The following is a 19,792-nucleotide window of genomic DNA, read 5'->3' on the forward strand; positions in this document are numbered from 1 at the left end:
TTTATGAAAGAATTTAACTGACAATAATGTTTGCATGGTTTTATTCTAGTACACATTGTTTTATTTTTAGTCCAGTTGTTAGTCTGGGTAAAAAGTTTTATAGAAGCTTTAAAAACTATGATATTACTTGTCAAAAGAGACATTTATTATAGTCGTCATAAAACAGGTAGTGAATGAAAAATCAATTTCAAAACTCCTTTAAATTACAATCAAAATCATTAGGCATTCGAATTGTTACTTGGGATTCGTAACAAGCAGAGGCAAAAAAAAATTTTTTTTCATGCAAACCAATCACTGCATCCTTTATCGAGGAAGAGTATCCGGGTATGAGACAGACAACTATTTTCATATTGCCATTTAAATATGGCGAATCTGACACATGTCAAAGTATTGTTTTGATATGAAGCAATTTTTTATGTTTTCGCCGAGGTGAACACATCAACTGTGTTTGTATCAGCCGCCAACAGTGTTGAGGAAATCATGATCAGGAAAAGTTCATTTCATTATCACTCATGAAAAAATCACCTTAAGAGATTTTCTTAAAACAGTCAGTCAGTGACTGGAGAAATCAGTTCCGAAATTCTCATTCATTAAACAAGCAGGCACAAAATTCTGAACCTCACAAGTTAACAAGTGGTTTTTTGTGTCAGCTTGATGACAAATTTTGACTCACAGAAATATCGCAAAAGAGATAAACAAAAGGGAGAAGAGTGTCCGATGATATTTCGATGCTTAATTTCCATCACCGAAGTGGCTCGTGCAAAATTTTATTATTATATTTTCACCTATAAAAATATATATGAATAATTCGCAATTGAAAAATAATGTCTGCATTATTTTCGATACACGCAGGGTGGTCATTACGAACAGCAATATTTTTTTCAACTTTCCGAAAGGAGATTATAGCGACGAAAGGCTGTTTTAATTCCAGCTGGTTGATTACACGGTACTATTTAGATTTAATTCAATAAATGGCTATTTAGCATGAATTTTATTTATAGAAGTAACAGGAGCGCAGTATTGTCAGTATATCCTAAACACACAGTAGGCGCTGCGTTTGAATTGGTGTAGCGATAACCTGCGCTTCTGTTACTTCTGCCTATGATATTCAAGCTAAATTGGCTAATATTTTTTAATCAACTGCATAACATATTTTGTGATTATTAAGGCTTCTATTATCATTCGAAACATAATCAATCACAGCACTTGCTGCTTCTATTGATGATATTACTCCACCACTTATTCACTTATCAACCACCCTACGCGCACTGAACATTTTCAGAAAGGTTCAGTTTTTGCTTATCGGCGAATTTATTCATCATGTGTTCTGCAAAGGGTTGAGATATAACGGCTATGAAAATTCAGTTCCCAAAAATCTTCTGTTCGAGAATCATATCATGATTTGGGGAAAATAGTATATTTTCATGTAATGATAATACACCATGATTGAAAGTTCTCGAATCATGATCCACTTGGGCAGATTTCGCTGAAATTTAAGCGTAACGCACTTGACGTTGATGGGTAGAACTTCAAGCGTGTTTATGCAACGATAATCTTTGTAACATAAATTCAGGCGATTCCAGATTATGTTCCTACGCATAGCATTATTAGGGAGTCTTCTCCAAATAATGGTACCATTGACAGCCCCTTTTCAATGATGGAATTTTCCATAGCACTCATGTCTTGTAACAATAACGCTCCTGGGTTGGACAGAATTAAATTCAACTTGGTGAACAATCTGCCCGACCTTGCAAAACACGTTTGTTGGAATTGTTCAACAAGTCTCTTGGGCAAAATATTGTTCCACCTGACTGGAAGCAAGTGAAAGTTATCGCCATTCAAAAGCCGGGGAAACCAGCTTCCAATCACAACTCATATAGACCCATTGCAATGTAGTCCTGCATCAGACAATTTTTCGAAAAAAGTTATTCTTCGAAATAAAGGGACGAATGAATGTCCGTTTGGGCTGTTCATCTGGGTATCGAATTCTCTGCGGAGAAAACAGAGCTGGTCGTCTTTTCAAGAAAGCACAATCCCTCGCAGCTTTAGCTGCATATGATGGGAAGAATGATCCAACAGGTTTTTACTTTCAAATACCTCGGGGTGTGGTTTGATTCCAAATGCACGTGGGGAGGACACATTAGGTATCTGATAACATACTGCCAACAAAGAGTAAATTTTCTTCGAACAATAACAGGATCTTGGTGAAGTGCTCATCCGTAAGATCTGATAAAATTGTATCAGACAACGATACTTTCAGTGATAGAATATGGATGCGTTTGCTTTCGTTCCGCTGCAAACTCTCATATTATCAAACTGGAGCGAATTCAGTATCGTTGTTTGCGAATTGCTTTAGGCTGCATGCATTCGACACATACAATGATTCTTGAAGTTCTGGCGGGAGTTCTTCTATTGAAAGATCGTTTTTGGAGCTTCCATCGCGACTGCTAATAAGATGCGAGGTACTGAATCCCCTGTTTATTAATAACTTCGAAAGGCTAGTTGAGCTTCAATCTCAAACAAGATTCATGACTCAACTCTATTTTTCGACACATCCATGCAGCGCGAAGTGCGTGGAATCCCGGAACACCAACGCTCGATGGAAATCCCAAAAATATTTACTAGTAAGCTCAGGCATATTGATTCAGAGAAAATATTTTACACGGACGGATCACGAATTGAAGAGGCTACTAGCAAATACAAATAATTTGTATTTGCTACTAGGTTTAGTATATTCATCAATAATGTTTCGGCTCCATTTAGGCTTCAAGAACCTGCATCTGTTTATATAGCAGAGTTAGCAGCAGTTCATTATAGTTTGAGTGTAATCGTCACATTATCTCCAAACCATTATTTTCTTTTCACAGATAATCTGAGTGCAATTGAAGCCATTCGCTCAAATGCTCCCCGTTTTTTTTTGGGAAAATTAAAACAGTGTCTGAACGACATATTGAATAATAATTATCAAATCACAATAGTTTGGGTCCCGGCTCATTGCTCCATTCCAGGCAATGAAAGAGCCGATATTTTGGCTAAACGTGGTGCTATTGAGGATGAAATTTATGAGAGACCGATTGCTTTCAACGAATTCTATAGCGTGTCTCGCCAAAGAACACTCGCAAGCGTCTTGGGATCTGGGTCGGTGGATGCACTCAATTATTCCTAAAATATCGATAAAGGCATGATTCAGGGGCCTGGATGTGAGTAGGGACTTCATCCGTGTGATGTCCAGACTCATGTTCAATCACTACACGTTAGATGCACATCTCCTTCCAATTGGAATTTCCGAAACTAATCATTGTGCTTGTGGCGAAGGTTATATCGATATTGATCATGTCATTTCGACATGCGTGGAGTATTGTGATGTCAGATCTCAACTAATAAATTCCTTGCATACCCAAGGTAGACTATCCAATGTCCCAGTTCGCGACATTCTTGCTTGTCGTGACGTTCCTTACATGAAACTTCTTTATTATTTCATTAAGTCCATTGGAGTTCCAATTTAAATTTCATTTTATGTTAGACTGTTTTCTCTTCCATGAGTTCAACCAATAGCTATCTTATATTAAATAAAAGTGATGAACTGACAAACAAACTTGAAATAGTCATAAGATCATGTACAAAATGAATGTATTTTATGTAATGTAATTTATAACAGCAAATCGCTTGATAAAAACAGTGTTTAGATTAACTAATGAATACCAAAATATTGATATGATATTCGAAATGTATTAGGTTTAAAGTACTATGTATTGTGGATGCCACGACGATGTATATTGCCTATGAAATAAACGTATTTATAGACAAAAAATAAATAAATTCAGGCGTTATGATTTAAACATGATGATTTCAAGTATGAATTAAATAGAATGATGTGATGCACGTATTTTTACGCGATTTTAACTAATGTAGCGAATGATATGCGTTTGAATCATTAACAATTGAAATATTATATTATATTATATTTTTTAAAACGATGACGCCTAAAATAGCATGTTTACTTGCGTTCATTGCAGTAAACCAGTTTTGATTTTGTGTTTCAGAATTTAAACACTAAAACGAACTGCATGAAATAACACGTGTGAATCAAACCTCATATAAAAAAAAAATTTGTGTCAAATTTTTGCTAATACAGCGGAATGATTTTTCCTTTTTATTTTCTTCAAAAATTCTTTGGTCAAATCATCTTGTTTGAAAATATTTAGGTGAATCAATGCAGCTTGTGTTGTTATATCTATAAAACAAATTAGTTAAAGTGGTTGAACAAAAAACTGTCATCTGATTTTCGTTAGATGGTGTTCCAAATTCACCGTCGAATTTATTTTTCGATTTACACTAGCTCTCGGAATATTATTCTAACAACAACAGTCACATCACATATGTAAGAATACATACAGATATATTTATAGACAATGCAATGCACATTGATGTTTGTCAAATGAAAAGCGAAGCCGTGCTTAGTCACTTATGATGTCAATTTTCGGTTCATTATCCTTATGTCGTTAATTCTCTGCCAGCCGCTAGGTAAAACAACACGATTATGAAATGAATATGCCGCAGGATCAAATAAACATTTTCAGTAGTTTTCAATGTCTGCTTTTGCCTTTCCATTCATCTATTAAGTAATCCATCCAGGCGCGTACCCAGAAAAAAATTTCGGGGGGTGTTTCAGAACATGTTGATCAATTTCCATACAAATGGAACTTTTTATATAATTATTTGAAATTTTTTTATTGTGGAGTCTTTGTTGAAAATTATTCATTTTATTTTTTACTTATTTGAAAAAAGAGTTTACATAATATCATACTTTTTTGAGTTTCGGAGGGGGTTTGAACCCCTAAAACACCCCCCTGTATACGCGCCTGAATCCATCACATCCACTTGAGGCAGAGGGTTTAAAATGATATCCGAGTACAAAAATTGGAGTTACGAGCTTTGAAAGGAATACATTCCTCAAGTAACGCATTTTCAGACCATGATTAATTTTCGTGAAAGAAGACTTATTGCTCATGGTTTCATAAGATTTTAAAATGATTGGTTTTATGATTTTCCGATCATGACAGCAATAACGGATTTCTTTCCGTGTAATAATACTACTCCAAGTTTCAATTATATTCATTAGACATTCTAAAATAACCAAGAGAATGTCGTAGAAAAAAAATGTCAGTGACAGTTCTATGAAAACGACAGAAAAATATTGAAAATTCTATGAAAATTTTGGCTTCTAATTCATCGCAAACCGTTGATTGTAGTCCGAGTAATCAGCAGAATAGTGTGGTGGCTTAACTAATCATATTACTATTAATACAACTACATGCAATAATCTACTACATTCCATTGCAAAATAACCTATATTCAATGCCTGAAACGACTTGGGTCAAACAAATCACTTACTAACAACAACATCATCGTATTTTTTGTTCCGAACACAGATAACAACGGATTCAACTTGGTTATAATCACAACTTAGCAAAAAGATAGATACCAATGCGAATGCAATTGTCCACTGCATTGCATTGGTGCGTTTTGTGGTTTTCCCGGGGACTTCCGCCAAATACTGAAGCTATCCTATGTTGAACGCGACGACCGATTCGAGGCGACAACGCGCACGCGACTCTTCACTGTCAAACTGCCACTAAATCGAGTAGCTCATGCAGCATTTGCACAAACATAACAACTCAGTGCTAGTTACAATCAAAGTAGGTAAGTGCACTGGCGAAAACCATCACCTGAAACAGGAGGCCCATATACCTATGTTATCCACCGAGAATGCATATGAGCCATGTCATCTGTGGTGGACAGACAAAGCCCACCTTAAGTCAGCGCAAATTCTGAACACTGTACCTATGAACTGTTGTGCCCAATACACACAATTAACTATCGAGCACAACAAACTTGAACTGGTGGCCGCAAAGAGGGCACTTCAACGATACGTCTATTGTGCTTCGTGATTCCTTTTTGTCTAACTCGATACATGGAAGGAATAACCCAACAACCGACGAAGGCCGCCACCGGACATTGGGCAATAAAACTCGAATCATAAACAATGTACCGCATAAGGCTGCAACCCCGAGCCCAAGTGATGGATTGGAGAAAGCATTCCTTGCCACGTGCTGTGGTATGGAAAATGTACAACTCTATTCAGACAAGGGTTGAACTGTTAGATTCACAAGCGTACAAGCGATTAAAAGCGAAAAGCGTTATATGAATTAAAGAAATAAATAAAAGCAGGAAGTCTTTTTTGAGGAAAGTTGCATCATTCTTACATCCTTCCGTTCATTCATTATTCCATTCTTTCGTACATGCGTTCTTCTCTTCTTCTGTTCTTCCTTTCTTTCATTCTTCCGTTCTTTCGTTCTTTCAAATTTAGTCATCTCATTTTTAGTTGTTTTTTTATGTTCCCAATTTTTCGTTCTTTATACATTCTTCAACTACAACACTGCTAAGCTAACTATAGTTTAACACAAAACATGTTCTAGACCTTTGCCGGCACAAAATTGATGTCACTGCATTTTTACTCACGAAAGCCCACATAAATCCCTCGTAACCACATACGAACATAGGAAAATTCAATGTACGTTCGATGTATTCCACGGCTCATGTAATAAATTATGGCACCTGAACAGATCGTGTGAAAAACAAATATTTCCTGAAGCATATATCTATCTTTATATAAACCACTCGATTGTAGTGTTGGCTCAGATTAAAAAAATACTATTTGAATCCTCCTAGAGGTGGGTGCAATGATGCCTTTCTTGTTTCCTTTTATTTTGGTGCTTTTGATAACCTCCGATACCTCCGGAACCGGAAACCGGAGACCGATATAAAACTTTTTCTATGAGCTTCCGCTGCATTATTGCTCAATATCTCTCGATGGACCGGAGCTGCGGGCAGTTGAGTGGATTTATGTTTTTATCGATGAAATCTATGTTATTATCGCGGTACGACTTGATGACTTCTCAGCTGTAATGGCAACTCGTACATCAAAACAATTAGGGAAACTTACTGGAAAAGTGGGAAAAATCCATAAAGTTGTTTAGTATGGATAATGGAATTTTCCATTGAAAAAGTCGCCAATGATTGCTAGATCATCGATAGGTGTTTGGCGCATAACGAGTTGCATAAGTGTTTGGCCGTCGATGAAAGGAATACTAGATCGTTGAAAGAATCTTTTGGCGCGCAACGAGTTGTTTTGTGTAAAGTTTTCACATGCATATTTGATTCATGTGATTCGTCATTCCGAGCCACGTGCTTAATTGGGTATCAACATTATTGCTTGCCAAATGATTAAATTATGGAACGCATATGAGTGTTCTAGTTATACCGTAAACAGGATCAAAAGTTCTGATATTGTTTACCAGAAGATGCATTGTGTGTAATGTAATCAGTTAGATGATGAATGTTGGCCATCGTAGGCGCGAGTTGAACAAATCACATTATAGGACGATTTTTGTACGAATCAATGATATGATTCTCCTGTTTAAATTTGGGTTGGCGGTTCAATGCATAGGACGCTGGTCTTACAAGCCAGCTGTCGTATGTTCGAGCCCCGACCTGGAAAGATTCTTAGCGTCAGTAAGATCCATAGTACTAGCCATGCAATGATTCTGTACGCTAAGAATCGGCTGCGAAGTCTGTTGAAACAGAAAGGCCTAATTCCACGAAAGGAATGTAATGCCAAGACTTTGCGTTGCTGTTTACGAGGTCTGTTCAAAAAGTTCCCGGAATTTTTTAATTGCGCGCGTCTGGAGAGTCCGGTGGTCAAAATTTTTTTTATTGTGTTGGTACCTATGTCCCTAATGTATGGTGAAATTTTCAGCTGTATTCATTGTTTACATTCTGTCTTGTAGCGGCTGGTGTAGACGTGTTTTTTTTAGCTCGGCGATTTTTGTTAGTTTAAACAATGGAAGAATTGAAGAGTCAAAGAATTTGTATTAAATTTTGTGTGAAAAATGAAATAAAGTGTAACCAAGTGTGCGAAATGTTACAGAGAGCCTACGGTGAGTCTGCTATGAAAAAAACAAGTGTTTACGAGTGGTATAACCGTTTCCAAGATGGCCGCGAAGACGTTGAAGACGACGAACGCTCCGGTCGACCCAGCACGTCAATAATCGATGAAAATGTGGGAAAAGTGGAAAAAATGATTATGGATGATCGCCGAATCACTATTAGAGAAGTTGCTGATGAAGTTGGCATATCAGTTGGCTCATGCCATCATATTTTTTCAAATGTTTTGGGCATGATACGAGTGGCAGCAAAATTCGTTCCAAAACTGCTGAATTTTGATCAAAAAAACAAACGCAAACAAGACTTTAATCATGCCCCAACCTCCTTATTCACCAGATATCGCTCCGTGCGATTTTTTCCTGTTCCCAAAGTTGAAGAGGCCCATGAAAGGACAGCGTTTTTCATCGATTGAAGAGATAAAGGCAGAATCGCTGAGAGTGCTACAGAGCATTACAAAAAGTGACTATCAGGGGTGTTTCGAAGAATGGAAAAAACGCTGGCATAAGTGTATTATATCTAGGGGGGATTACTTTGAAGGGAACCATATAGCTGTAGACGAATAAATAAATATTTTTTTAGAAAAATGAGAATTCCGGGTACTTTTTGAACAGACCTCGTAACTAATGAGATCAAACAAAGAGGTTTGCTTTGCATTTAGCATGCTGAAGTTCGTTCAATTGCATCGGGTAAATTTTGGTGGATTTCAAACCATTAGTTGTGAGATTTTATGCATTGACTGGAGCGATAAGCTAAATACTGGTACAATCCTCATGTTCACGCCGCTATAACAAAAGAATTGCACATTATTTTCATATTAAACTTTTTGATATAGATTCTCAGTACCGAACTCCACCATTCGTTAATCGTAGGTGGGGTACTCAGAGAGAAATATTTTGTGAATTTACATCTATTTTTATGCACATATTTGGAGCAGGTAATTAAACATAAAGTTACTTTAGAATTCGGTTGGTTTCAATATAATTTAATCGAAAATTAAGCGATAATTGAAAGATACGGTTATATTAATTGAAAATTCAATGCAATCCGATTTAGTTTTGCATCAATGAAAGTTTTCAATCGAAATTTCGATTCAACCCATGTCTATTCCATGTTACTGTTGATTTACATGTCGTGTAAATTTAATTATTTCTTTCTGTGTACTAAACAAAATGACATGGTGTCGACTAATGCGACGACTATTGATACAACTATTACACGAATGCAGTGTTCATGTAAAAGTTAGTGGACACAATATTTAAAAGAATGGTAACTTGGAATGTCCAAGAATTACTCATTTTATCTTTCGGGTTTTTAACAATATCAAACTAACTAGAGATTGTGAGAGGAGAAAGAAGGTTTCTCGCATCTAGACATTTACCTTCTACCAGAGGAGTCGAACTTAGCGATGCGAATCATCCGAGTCTCTGATATGTCAGTAATTTACTAAATAATTACTGACTGACCAGAAGTCATAAATTAAAAGTAAAAATGTTCCTGTAATTGTCACGCTACGATCATTCATCAAACACGACTAAATAATATCACCAGACTAGCGAAAAGCGACGAACTACAAGCCGCGAGAGCAGCTTTTGTAAATTTGCGGAACCAATTTAAAGTAGTTATTTTAGTTACTTTTGCTTCACTTTTTATCCCATATGTCGAAATTATTAGTTTGAGAGAGATCTACAATCGCTGTTCGATGCACTGACTCAAAAGATGATATAGCGATCGGTAAATTCACTTACTTTTTGCGTAACATTCACAATATTTTTTGATGAATTCATCGCAGCCAAGTAATCAGTAAAATAATGGAAAAATACATTAACAGCATAAGACGTTTGACAATTCTACTGTCCGAAAACATAAATTCAAAAAAAATCGGTTGAGACAAAGTTCGACGGGTCAGCTAGTATAATATAATATAATATAATATAATATAATATAATATAATATAATATAATATAATATAATATAATATAATATAATATAATATAATATAATATAATATAATATAATATAATATAATATAATATAATATAATATAATATAATATAATATAATATAATATAATATAATACAATATAATATAATATACACACCTAGAAAAAAAATCGTATAAATTTACATTTTCTGAGACCGACATATATGAGCGTCAAAAATGACTAAATAATTCAGTAAATCTAACTTATATTTAATTAATTCCAACATATTTTAGGAGCTAACACATGTAAATTTACTTGTTTGATTTAAAGGTTGGGTATGTTTGACGTATATTTATATCATTTTTGTAAAATTCAGTCGTTTCACGGATTATGTTCTTAAGAATTGTGTCATATGTGGATTTACGTCACCTGTAAATTTCATAATTTTTTGCTGTGCAGCACAATATAATATATGAAATAATATGCAATGATACAATATATAATAGTTGATGTCTTCTTCCGTCGCAGTACTGCAGGAAACAAAATATTTCTCTTTTAATAATAATAATAATAATAATAATAATAATAATAATAATAATAATAATAATAATAATAATAATAATAATAACGAATAATAATAATAATAATAACAATAACAATATTTACAATAATGTAATATAATTCAATTCAATATATAATAATAATAATATAATAAACAACAGAATGATATGTTGCAATTTATTATGACAAATATTGCACATTAAGTTCGCTTTCACATCTAATCCAAGTCAGTCGATAAAACAAAACCGCTTACGTTCGGGACAGAAGAAACTAAGTACAGTGTTAAGTAGTGAACAATAGAACGACCTCGAAATGGGTGAACCAAACGAACAAAAGCTACCTCCGACACGAAAGAATACAATTCTCGGTTGATTTTTCATTCGGGCGTATAAGCAAGTGACAGTTTCTCTTTAGTTTCTATCTCTTTCGATTATTGTGATGTGATTAAAAAAATTTTCTTTGATATCACTATTCTGTTTGAAAGTCGAAAGTTTCGGGTATCATTTCAAGAGTTGAGTGATAAACGTGGAAACCGCCTAGTAATTAATAGAAGAGAAAGTAAACAAAGAGAAACTGAAACTTGCTTATACGCCCTTTCGAAAAATTAACCGAGAATTGTTGTTGACTTCAGGCAGTGCAAAATTCGACCTTCGATGCGAGAACTTGAAGGTTTGCTTAAGGAGCAAATGCATCTTAACATTAAACGTGTGCATTTACTTCAATGCAATAAGACCAATAATGTTATTTACATCCAGTTTTATAAAGAGTTGGATGCAATTCAATTCGCAAAACACAATAACAATGTGCACTATGTGGAGCACGAGAACGTTAAGTACAACATTCCAGTATATATGGATGATAGTGCTATAGAAGTGCGTGTGCATGATCTTCCCTCAAGCGACACTGATTCATATATTCGCAAAACTATGTCCCAATACGGAGATATTCTCTCTATCGAAAAAGAAAAGTGGAAGAATTTTTTCCCCGGTATTCTGAATGACGTACGTTTATTACGCATACACTTAAAGAAAGCTATACCTTCTTATGTGATTTTCGGTCAAGATACAAGAATTCCGTACAAATCACTTGTTACCTATGACAATCAGATGGCCACATGTCAATATTGCCAAAAAGCTGTTCACTACGGTAAGCCATGTTATAAACTGGACAAGGAAACAACTACACCAAAGGACAACGGTGCTTCCTTCACACCAACCCCATGCAACCCCAGTACACCTGTGACAGCCACCAACAACAATGAAGCATCCCCTTCAACGAATCCATCATCATCCCCTATAGAACAAAGTACACCAGCTGCAGTTGACAACTTACCCTCCAACCAACCAGCTATTGCAACCAATGTACAACAAGCTGCATCTACAGCAACTAGCAACGAAAAGAAGACGGAAATCGACAACAATACCATCGATGCGGTAATGGATTACGAGACGAACCACGAACGAAGTGCCCCTCAATCCTCGCAGGAGGAAAATGGAAGTTCCTCTCTCCCTAGAAAAAGGGTGGCAACGAGATCCAACTCAAAAAATAATTTATTTAAAAAAAACGTACCATTAAAACGTAAAAGTGGCACTGATCCATAGTCTTATTCGCCACTAACACTTTGGTCTTTGCTCCGCAGCTGCATATCCCTTGCCAAATTATCAGTTTTTTTTGACAAATTTATCCATGAAAGTAAACTTAAGCTATCCGAAACCCTTGGTACTTCGCAAAACCTGCTGGTATAATTTCGGAGCTCGAGTTTTGGTGACGCAAATTTGCTTCAACGTTTTGTTTGGTTGCTTGCTGGCTCGATAAGAACGATATCCTGCTCGCAAACGAACTCTATGAACTCGATCAACGCTCTTTCGCTCCCTGAAACGTTTGAGCACATCATACACGGTTGATTTGACGATTTTCAGCGTTTTTTCGATTTCTATTGCGAACCACGTTGGATTATCAAAATTGGTGTGCAGAATTTTTTCTCTCCTCTCGGCATCCATCTGGAATAACTTTTGACTCATTGCACGAAACACTGTGAAATTTATTCCACAGAAAGTGGGTGCCTAGGTAAAAGAACTCTTGCAGCGGTCACTTTCCGTGCCGCTGCAACACAATAAGTGATTCTGGATTCTAACTGGACAGAACATTATGGTTCTTCCTTTTTTAAGAAATTGATATTAACCATCACATTCCAACGTCTTGGCATTACATTCCTTCTGTGGCATTTGGACTTACTGTTTCAACAGACTTCGCTGTCGATTCATTGCGTACAGGAGCATTACAAGGCTGGTACTACGAATTTACTGACACTAGGAATCCTTTCAGATCGGGGCTCGAACATACGACAACTGGCTTGTAAGACCAGCGCTCTATGCATTGAACCGGGCTGCTCAATACCATAAATAAAATACATCTAGATTCCACAGTGTAATAATGTAATTGAGCAGCCCGTGACACCAAAAGCGCCATCTGGTTTAGAATGGGTGCGTAAATGCTCCTAAAATGCATGTTTCTCACTAGAAGCGCTGTCAGTGACGGTCACGGAGGTACAGCGCTAAATCTAGTTTGAATCATTTATGTTTCGCATTCAGCTCATCAGTGCATTAGCAGATTATGTTGATCTACTAATGCCACCTCGCGAACCAACATAATCCGCGAAGCTAGGTTTATCTAGGTTTATTGGATTTAAGCCAATGCGCTGAGACGTGTATTGCGTGATGCCTTTCATGCAACCCACCTGGGTTCGATTCCCAATCCAGAACATAGGTTTTTTTCTGGCTCGAAAGGCTAATGACCTCAATGTTAAAACCTCAATACACTCAAGTTTTTTTATGCGAGGGATACGTACCGCAAAAAAATCGCATATAAAACCACATGACTTCTAAAGTTCGCAGTAAATACATCGCAAAATTTTGACAGTTGAGAGTTTTTGAATCGTCAGCTAATGTTGCTCAGCAAAATTTAGAAACATTTGGCTGAACCCAAGCAATTAAAACGTACTTATTCCATACCGGGAAACATGAAAACAACAATTCAAAGTAGAGTAGTTTCAACCCGCAAACTGTTCGTTTGAGTCCAAATAGTAAGCTGCATCTTACCCAGAATATATTTATTTTCACTTTTTTTTCTGTGTGTATGATCGTCTAATACCATTGTAATGCGAGCAGAATTGTACTTCAAGCCCAAAAAACAACCAGACGGCATAACATGGGAAATAGTTGAATAATTGATTTTAACTTCGTAAAAAATGACACACTCACACACTGAGCACCAATTGGCTATGCATGAAGGAATTAAAAATTACCTACACGGATCAGAGCAGTGACACGATATCAATTCAATAGACTAATGACGTCACCGTTTCGTATCGATTTGATGCTTACCAAAAGTGTGTCTCTTGATTCATGACCTTTGTGTTCCCTGTGACATAGAACCTAGTAGTATCCTAGTAGACATGTGGGCGAAGACGGTATATGTAGTTTTGGTCTACCGGGTCTACCGCTAATGCTTTAGGGCTCCCTTTGCTTTCCCTATTCACATTTGTTGAATGGAGAAAAGTTAGGTATATAGGGTACCTGCACCCATATTTAGCTTAGCTTCTCAATTTTATCGATCCATTAAAAGTAACTGAAACAAAACAATATTGGTAGTATTTGTTGCAACTTGTTAGGAATGAACTGCCATAAACAAAATATGTTCGTTGGCTAGACGATGCGATGACAATCGATGCGTTCGTTTTGAATATTGATGATTCACTCCCCTATACATCAATGTAATATTGTTTTTCAAAGTGAAGGCATTATGAACCGGTAAGCAATAAAAAATATAGAGCAAGTAGCCGATAGAATTATATGGTGCAAAAGAACAGATGAAGATGGTGCTCAAGACAAATGAAAATGAAACTAGATACTGTAACCCTGCCTATCTTTTAAATGTTCAACAGTTCGCTAGCCCTAAAATAATAGTTATATTGTGCACCTGTAGGTGCTTCTTTATTGAAACATTTTATGGGACATCGTGTAATTTAGCGTTTTCTTTGCGACACTTTCTGTTCTAGTTTCAGTGCCAAACGACGACAATCGTCCCGCCATGAGGTATGAGTTTGACATCATCCAACCAGTTGCATAAAAATGGTGAGAATCTTAGCCTAAAATAACTCAGGAAACCTATTCTGGTTGGACACTGCAGATGTAATTGAAATGACCGTGCTGTTATTGATTATAATCAACAGTGATGAAGCAGTGATGTTTATTTATATTGAAATTTACTTCACTTGATAATTTAATTTCTAAATTAAATTTTGTTTCATTTTATTTTGAAAGCAGAATATGTTATTTTATCATTGTATCTTGATGAAAAAATACTGTGCAAGCTCAGCAATTGTTTCAAACGTGTTATCTGGATTCTACTCCATCGAAAACAACCAATTGTTATTGATTTACTGAATTTCTGGTCGTCCAATTGAGGTTGCTACTCCAGGAATCATAAAAAAGCTCACAAATTTGTTTTATCTAATTGTAAAATGAAATTACGTGCGATAGCTAAGGCCGTCAAGATATCTAAAGGCACACAGCACACTGTTTATTATTATGCATGAACATTTGATCACGAAAAAGCTCATTTCAAATTGTGTTGTCACATCGATCAAAAACAACGTGTTGATTAATTAGAGCAGTGTTGGGCTATGTTTACAAATAGTAAATCAGATTTTTACGTCGATATGTGACAATGGTTGAAACATGGATCCATAATTGCACTACGCATTTAGAACGATCATCATCTGAGTGCACTGCAGCCGATGAACTACGTCCGAAGCGTCCAAAGGCACAACAGTCAGCTGAGAAGGTATTTTAGGCTATTCGCTGATCTCAAAAAAATACTCGCAGGACAGAAACTCAACTCAAATGAAGAAGCAATTGCATAATGTGAAGCAATTTTATGCTTCAACGTATTCTCCTTAAAGAGTAATACAATTGATCCAACGGCGTTCCAACATTTCTAAACCACTTTTATACTACTTATTCTTAGCCTAGAAAAACACTTCAATCTCATCGATGCTCTCGTCATTCGATGCAAATCTCTTTGCAGCAAATCAATTTCCAGAAAGCATCTGAGAACCGAAAATAGCCGCTGGGAGCTAGAACTGACGAATATGATGGATGCGGTAGCAATTCGAATTCCAGTTAATGGAATTTAGCCAGCGTAACAACAACAAGTTGTTATTGGTCAGCTGTGAAAAAACGTCACATAGTGAAAACATTTTTTGTATTCAAGCGCTATTGTAAAATTGTAAATACACTTGCTTTTTAAATCTTTATGCTGTCAGCTATCTCCTGCATTATATTTAGATTTTTCACAACGATAGAATGATTTTTTGAGACAATTTTCGGACCAACAGTCTCATTTAGACGATCAGTTCCTGTTCAATTCCTGTTTTCTTGACTAGATTTTGGAACTGAATTTAAATTCCTTAACTTGTGTTCGGAATTCAAATTCAGGATTCTGATTTAGGATTTCAACTTTAGAATTATGAAACTCTCGGTGCTTTTTAATTCATTGAAATAAAATCACTTTCACATTTTTTAGAGTAATTCAAAGATTGGGCTTTTCTGCTCGATCTGGCTGGAAGGTATGTTACCACTTAAAAAGAACGGATGATAAAAGCTGTACAGGAGAACCAATTCGACGAAGTTAAACGATTGGACATGAAACCGTAGAACTGGGAACCGCTATAGTCGAATACGGTTTGTTCGTATTTATTAGAACTTTTCCCCCTTTTGTATCATCCCTCAACACCAGAGATGCCAGGTCTGCAGATTTGTCTGTAAATCTGCAGAATTGGGTATAGTGCTGCAAACATTTTTTGTTGTGCAGACTTTTGAAATTCTCGCAGACTTTTGAAATTCTTGCAGACTTTTGCAGACTTTTGAAATTATCGCAGACCTTTTTTTTGCTCACCAAGTCGTTTTGCGTGTCATACTTTATAGAGAAATTGCTGCCAGCAAGACATACTTGCTGACTGCAGATGTTTTTTCAGATTTACAGACCCTGTCTGCAGATATTTGAAATTTTTACCTGGCATCTCTGCTCAACACGATGATTTGAAATTTTGAACAATTATACACTCCTATTATGTACGTCGATCGACTCGAAATATTCCGATCGAATGTGCAATTTACATTCTGCATTCCGTTCGACTTGAGTAGGAACTCGAATATCATTCGTTCGAGTTGTTCAATTTTCGAACATTACTCGATCGACTAGCGTACGTGCTACTTTTCAGATGGGAAACACTTCTGTTCGGTTTGGACTCGTTCTAATTTGATTATACAAGTGTGACGGTTTTGTTTACTAAAAACGTGATTAATCCACCTAGCAGTGAGATGATACCTTTTTTTATCAATACGCATGTGTTTTTGCATGGATATTCTCTTAGGTGTTTTAGTTCTCATGACATTATTTTAATTATCGTCGTTTTAAACGGCAAATTGAGATTTTAATCACTCATTACCCTGTAATGCCGAAACATATCGAATTTCAATATTAGCGTGCGACAATCGATTGAACATTCCATGAGATGTTGAAGTAAGTTCCACTTTAGAGTTTTTCGTCATTATTTATGGTACTTCCAGAGCCGGTATTCAGGAATTAGCATAGCCCAAAATGATTCGAATTGCCATAAATTATTACGCCAAACAATTTACATGAAATTTATAAACTCATCATCTGTAATTCCAGAATCGGATAAAATTCACCAATTTTGATTGAGCTTTGAGAATCGATTCGATACTGGAACCGGAATTCTAAAATCGGTGTAGCCGAAATCAGTTAAATTCACCTGAGCAGTGTGTAGACATTCTTTGAGAAATTGTAGTGCGAATTAAAATTTGGGGGTACATTCCGAATCCAAAAACGAATACCGCTCAAACTGAAATAAATTTATTTGGTAATCGACTATCCAAATCTGCAAACCCGATAAACCTGATTAATTTATGTGAAATGGACATTTTTATACTAATCACTCTGCTTTTTCTAAACCAGAAGTCGGATCTGACTAAAAAGTAAGAGGTTTTATAGGATTTTAAGACCTCTCATTTGAATCATAGATGATTCTTAGATTTCATTTGAATCTTAGATCGGTTCAGCCATCTACGAGAAAAATTAATTGCATTATTTTAATTTCGTTTCACATATCATCCTGTGGTTCCGCAATCAGAAGTCGGATCCAAACGTAATTCAGGAACCTTGTTTGGGAGTATACGACTTTTCATATGAATCTGAGTTTATAGGAAACGGTTTAACCATCTCCGAGAAAATTGAGTGAAATTATTTGTCACACACACATTTGCTGATCTCGACGAACTGAGTCGTATGGTATATGGAAGTCATGTTCTTCCAGCATTTATTGCTGTAAATAGTTTAAATCAATATAATTATGGAATTACTTCCAACTCGATAATGCTGGTATCATCTGGTTTACATATGCCATATTCGAAAGATTATGTTGCCAAAAATGAACCGTGCTAAAATTGGTCCGAGGCAAATTGTCATAAAAAAGGATGCTGTACACAGTCTTTTTGGTACTTAGAAACAATTATATGTAACAGTATAAAAAATCGTGTTTCATGTTGCTCCCAAGCATTGCTTTTTCATACAGCGCTCAAAATTCCTTCTACTGGAATAAGGCTTACACAAAAATATCGATATCTCCGTTCAAAATGGACGGATTTTAACAATCTATGGCTTGTTGGATAGGTATTACCGAGCGAAATCTAAGTCTGGAAACATATTCTGTTTTCAAGGTCAAATGTGACAGATACTGTCAAAAAACTGAAAATTTTGACATAAAACTTCGTATAACTCAAAAAGTAAACATCCGATCTCAAAACCATTCAATAGCGTTCTGGGTGACGAGGAGACCTTTCATTTGCGACTAGTTTGATCAAAATCGGTCCAGCCATCTCTGAGATCTCGACCTCTTAGTTGACAACACACATACAGACACACACACATACACACACACACACAGGCCTCGGAAAATTTTTCGAAAGTTTGAGCGAATTCTATACCTATTTTTTATATATATAAAAAAAGGTAAAAATAAATAATATAAAAAGAACGTGTAAGTAGTGTTGACAGCTCTGATGGTTAGTGTTTGAAATTTCAAGCGTTCCCGAACGAAAGTCGATCGAATTATAGAAGTCGAACGCAAGGATGGCTTTTATAGTATCAAAGAACGCTCACTAGCAACTCTTCACACGATTCAATCAGTGCCATCAAAGAGAGACGGATATCATCGCAGCAACAAAAAACCGGCATGGTTCATTTAACATAGAATATACACCAGTGTGAGAGCGAATTTCTCTCGATGACCTGTCTGAGAATCAAAGGTTAGCTCGCTGCTGTATACGGGCAGTGAATAATTGCGATAGAATCATTTCGACAGTCAAAAGGGCCTAACTGCAAATGAAAGTTTCTCTTTGTTTACTTTTTCTTTCACGATTTACTGCACTGATTTTATATTTGATATATTACTCTTCGCAAAACTTTCAAGATAAAATCACAAGCTTTCGATTTATATTGGAAACTTTGGATAAATTGCAGTAATGGCTCCGTAATAATCAAAAGAGAAAGTAAACAAAGAGAGGCTCTCATTTGCAGTTAGGCCCTTTTGTCGTGGGACTATCGATTTTACTATTACCGTTTATTCTAACTATGTACATATAACCTTTGAATAAATTGTGTCTATGAATAGGTATGAGAATCATCAAGTCGAATCATCGATTCGTTTTTCTGCGATAATTGTCAACTTGCGATTCTCTCTTGGTAAATTCCACACAGCACCAATCATTATCAGACTGTAATTTTTGTTTAAGGGCCGTGAATACTCAGAGTATGAAGTGGAGCGAAGAAATGTAGAAAAATTCTATCGCGGTTGATGCATTGAGAGACTCGAGTTCTTGTAGCATCTTCTACCGGATTGAAAATGTTGTATACAATATTGATAAATATTGAGCAGCTTCTGTAGAATTTTCGGCAATCACCAACACTGGTCGAACCAGTTCGGGTTTACATCTCATCCAAGTCAGGCGATAAAACAAAACCGCTTACGTTTGGGGACAGAAGAAACCAAGTACAGTATTGTGTAGTGAACAATAGACCTCGAAAATGAGTGAACCAAACGAACAAAAGCTACCGCCGGTACGAAAGAATACAATTGTTGTTGACTTCAGACAGTGCAAAATTCGACCTTCGATACGAGAGCTTGAAGGTTTGCTTAATGAGCAAATGCATCTTGACAT

General features: G+C 36.1%; 1 protein-coding gene across 4 annotated transcripts in view; it reads right to left on the reverse strand.

Annotated features, from left to right (window-relative positions):
• The window catches only part of LOC131440213 (prion-like-(Q/N-rich) domain-bearing protein 25), a 60,173-nt gene that overhangs the window by 13,181 nt on the left and 27,200 nt on the right, over positions 1 to 19,792 (reverse strand). The window contains exon 1 of one of the 4 annotated variants that reach the window (XM_058611290.1): positions 5,395 to 5,732. The exons of the other annotated variants lie outside the window; for them this stretch is intronic. Within the exon in view, the coding sequence (XP_058467273.1) occupies positions 5,395 to 5,512 (118 nt within the window). The 5' untranslated portion in view covers positions 5,513 to 5,732. Of the gene's footprint in view, positions 1 to 5,394; positions 5,733 to 19,792 lie in introns of those variants that run through there. 4 annotated transcript variants of the gene reach the window in all.

This window comes from Malaya genurostris, chromosome 1 (assembly GCF_030247185.1).
Source record: "Malaya genurostris strain Urasoe2022 chromosome 1, Malgen_1.1, whole genome shotgun sequence".
Taxonomy (NCBI): Eukaryota; Metazoa; Arthropoda; class Insecta; order Diptera; family Culicidae; genus Malaya; species Malaya genurostris.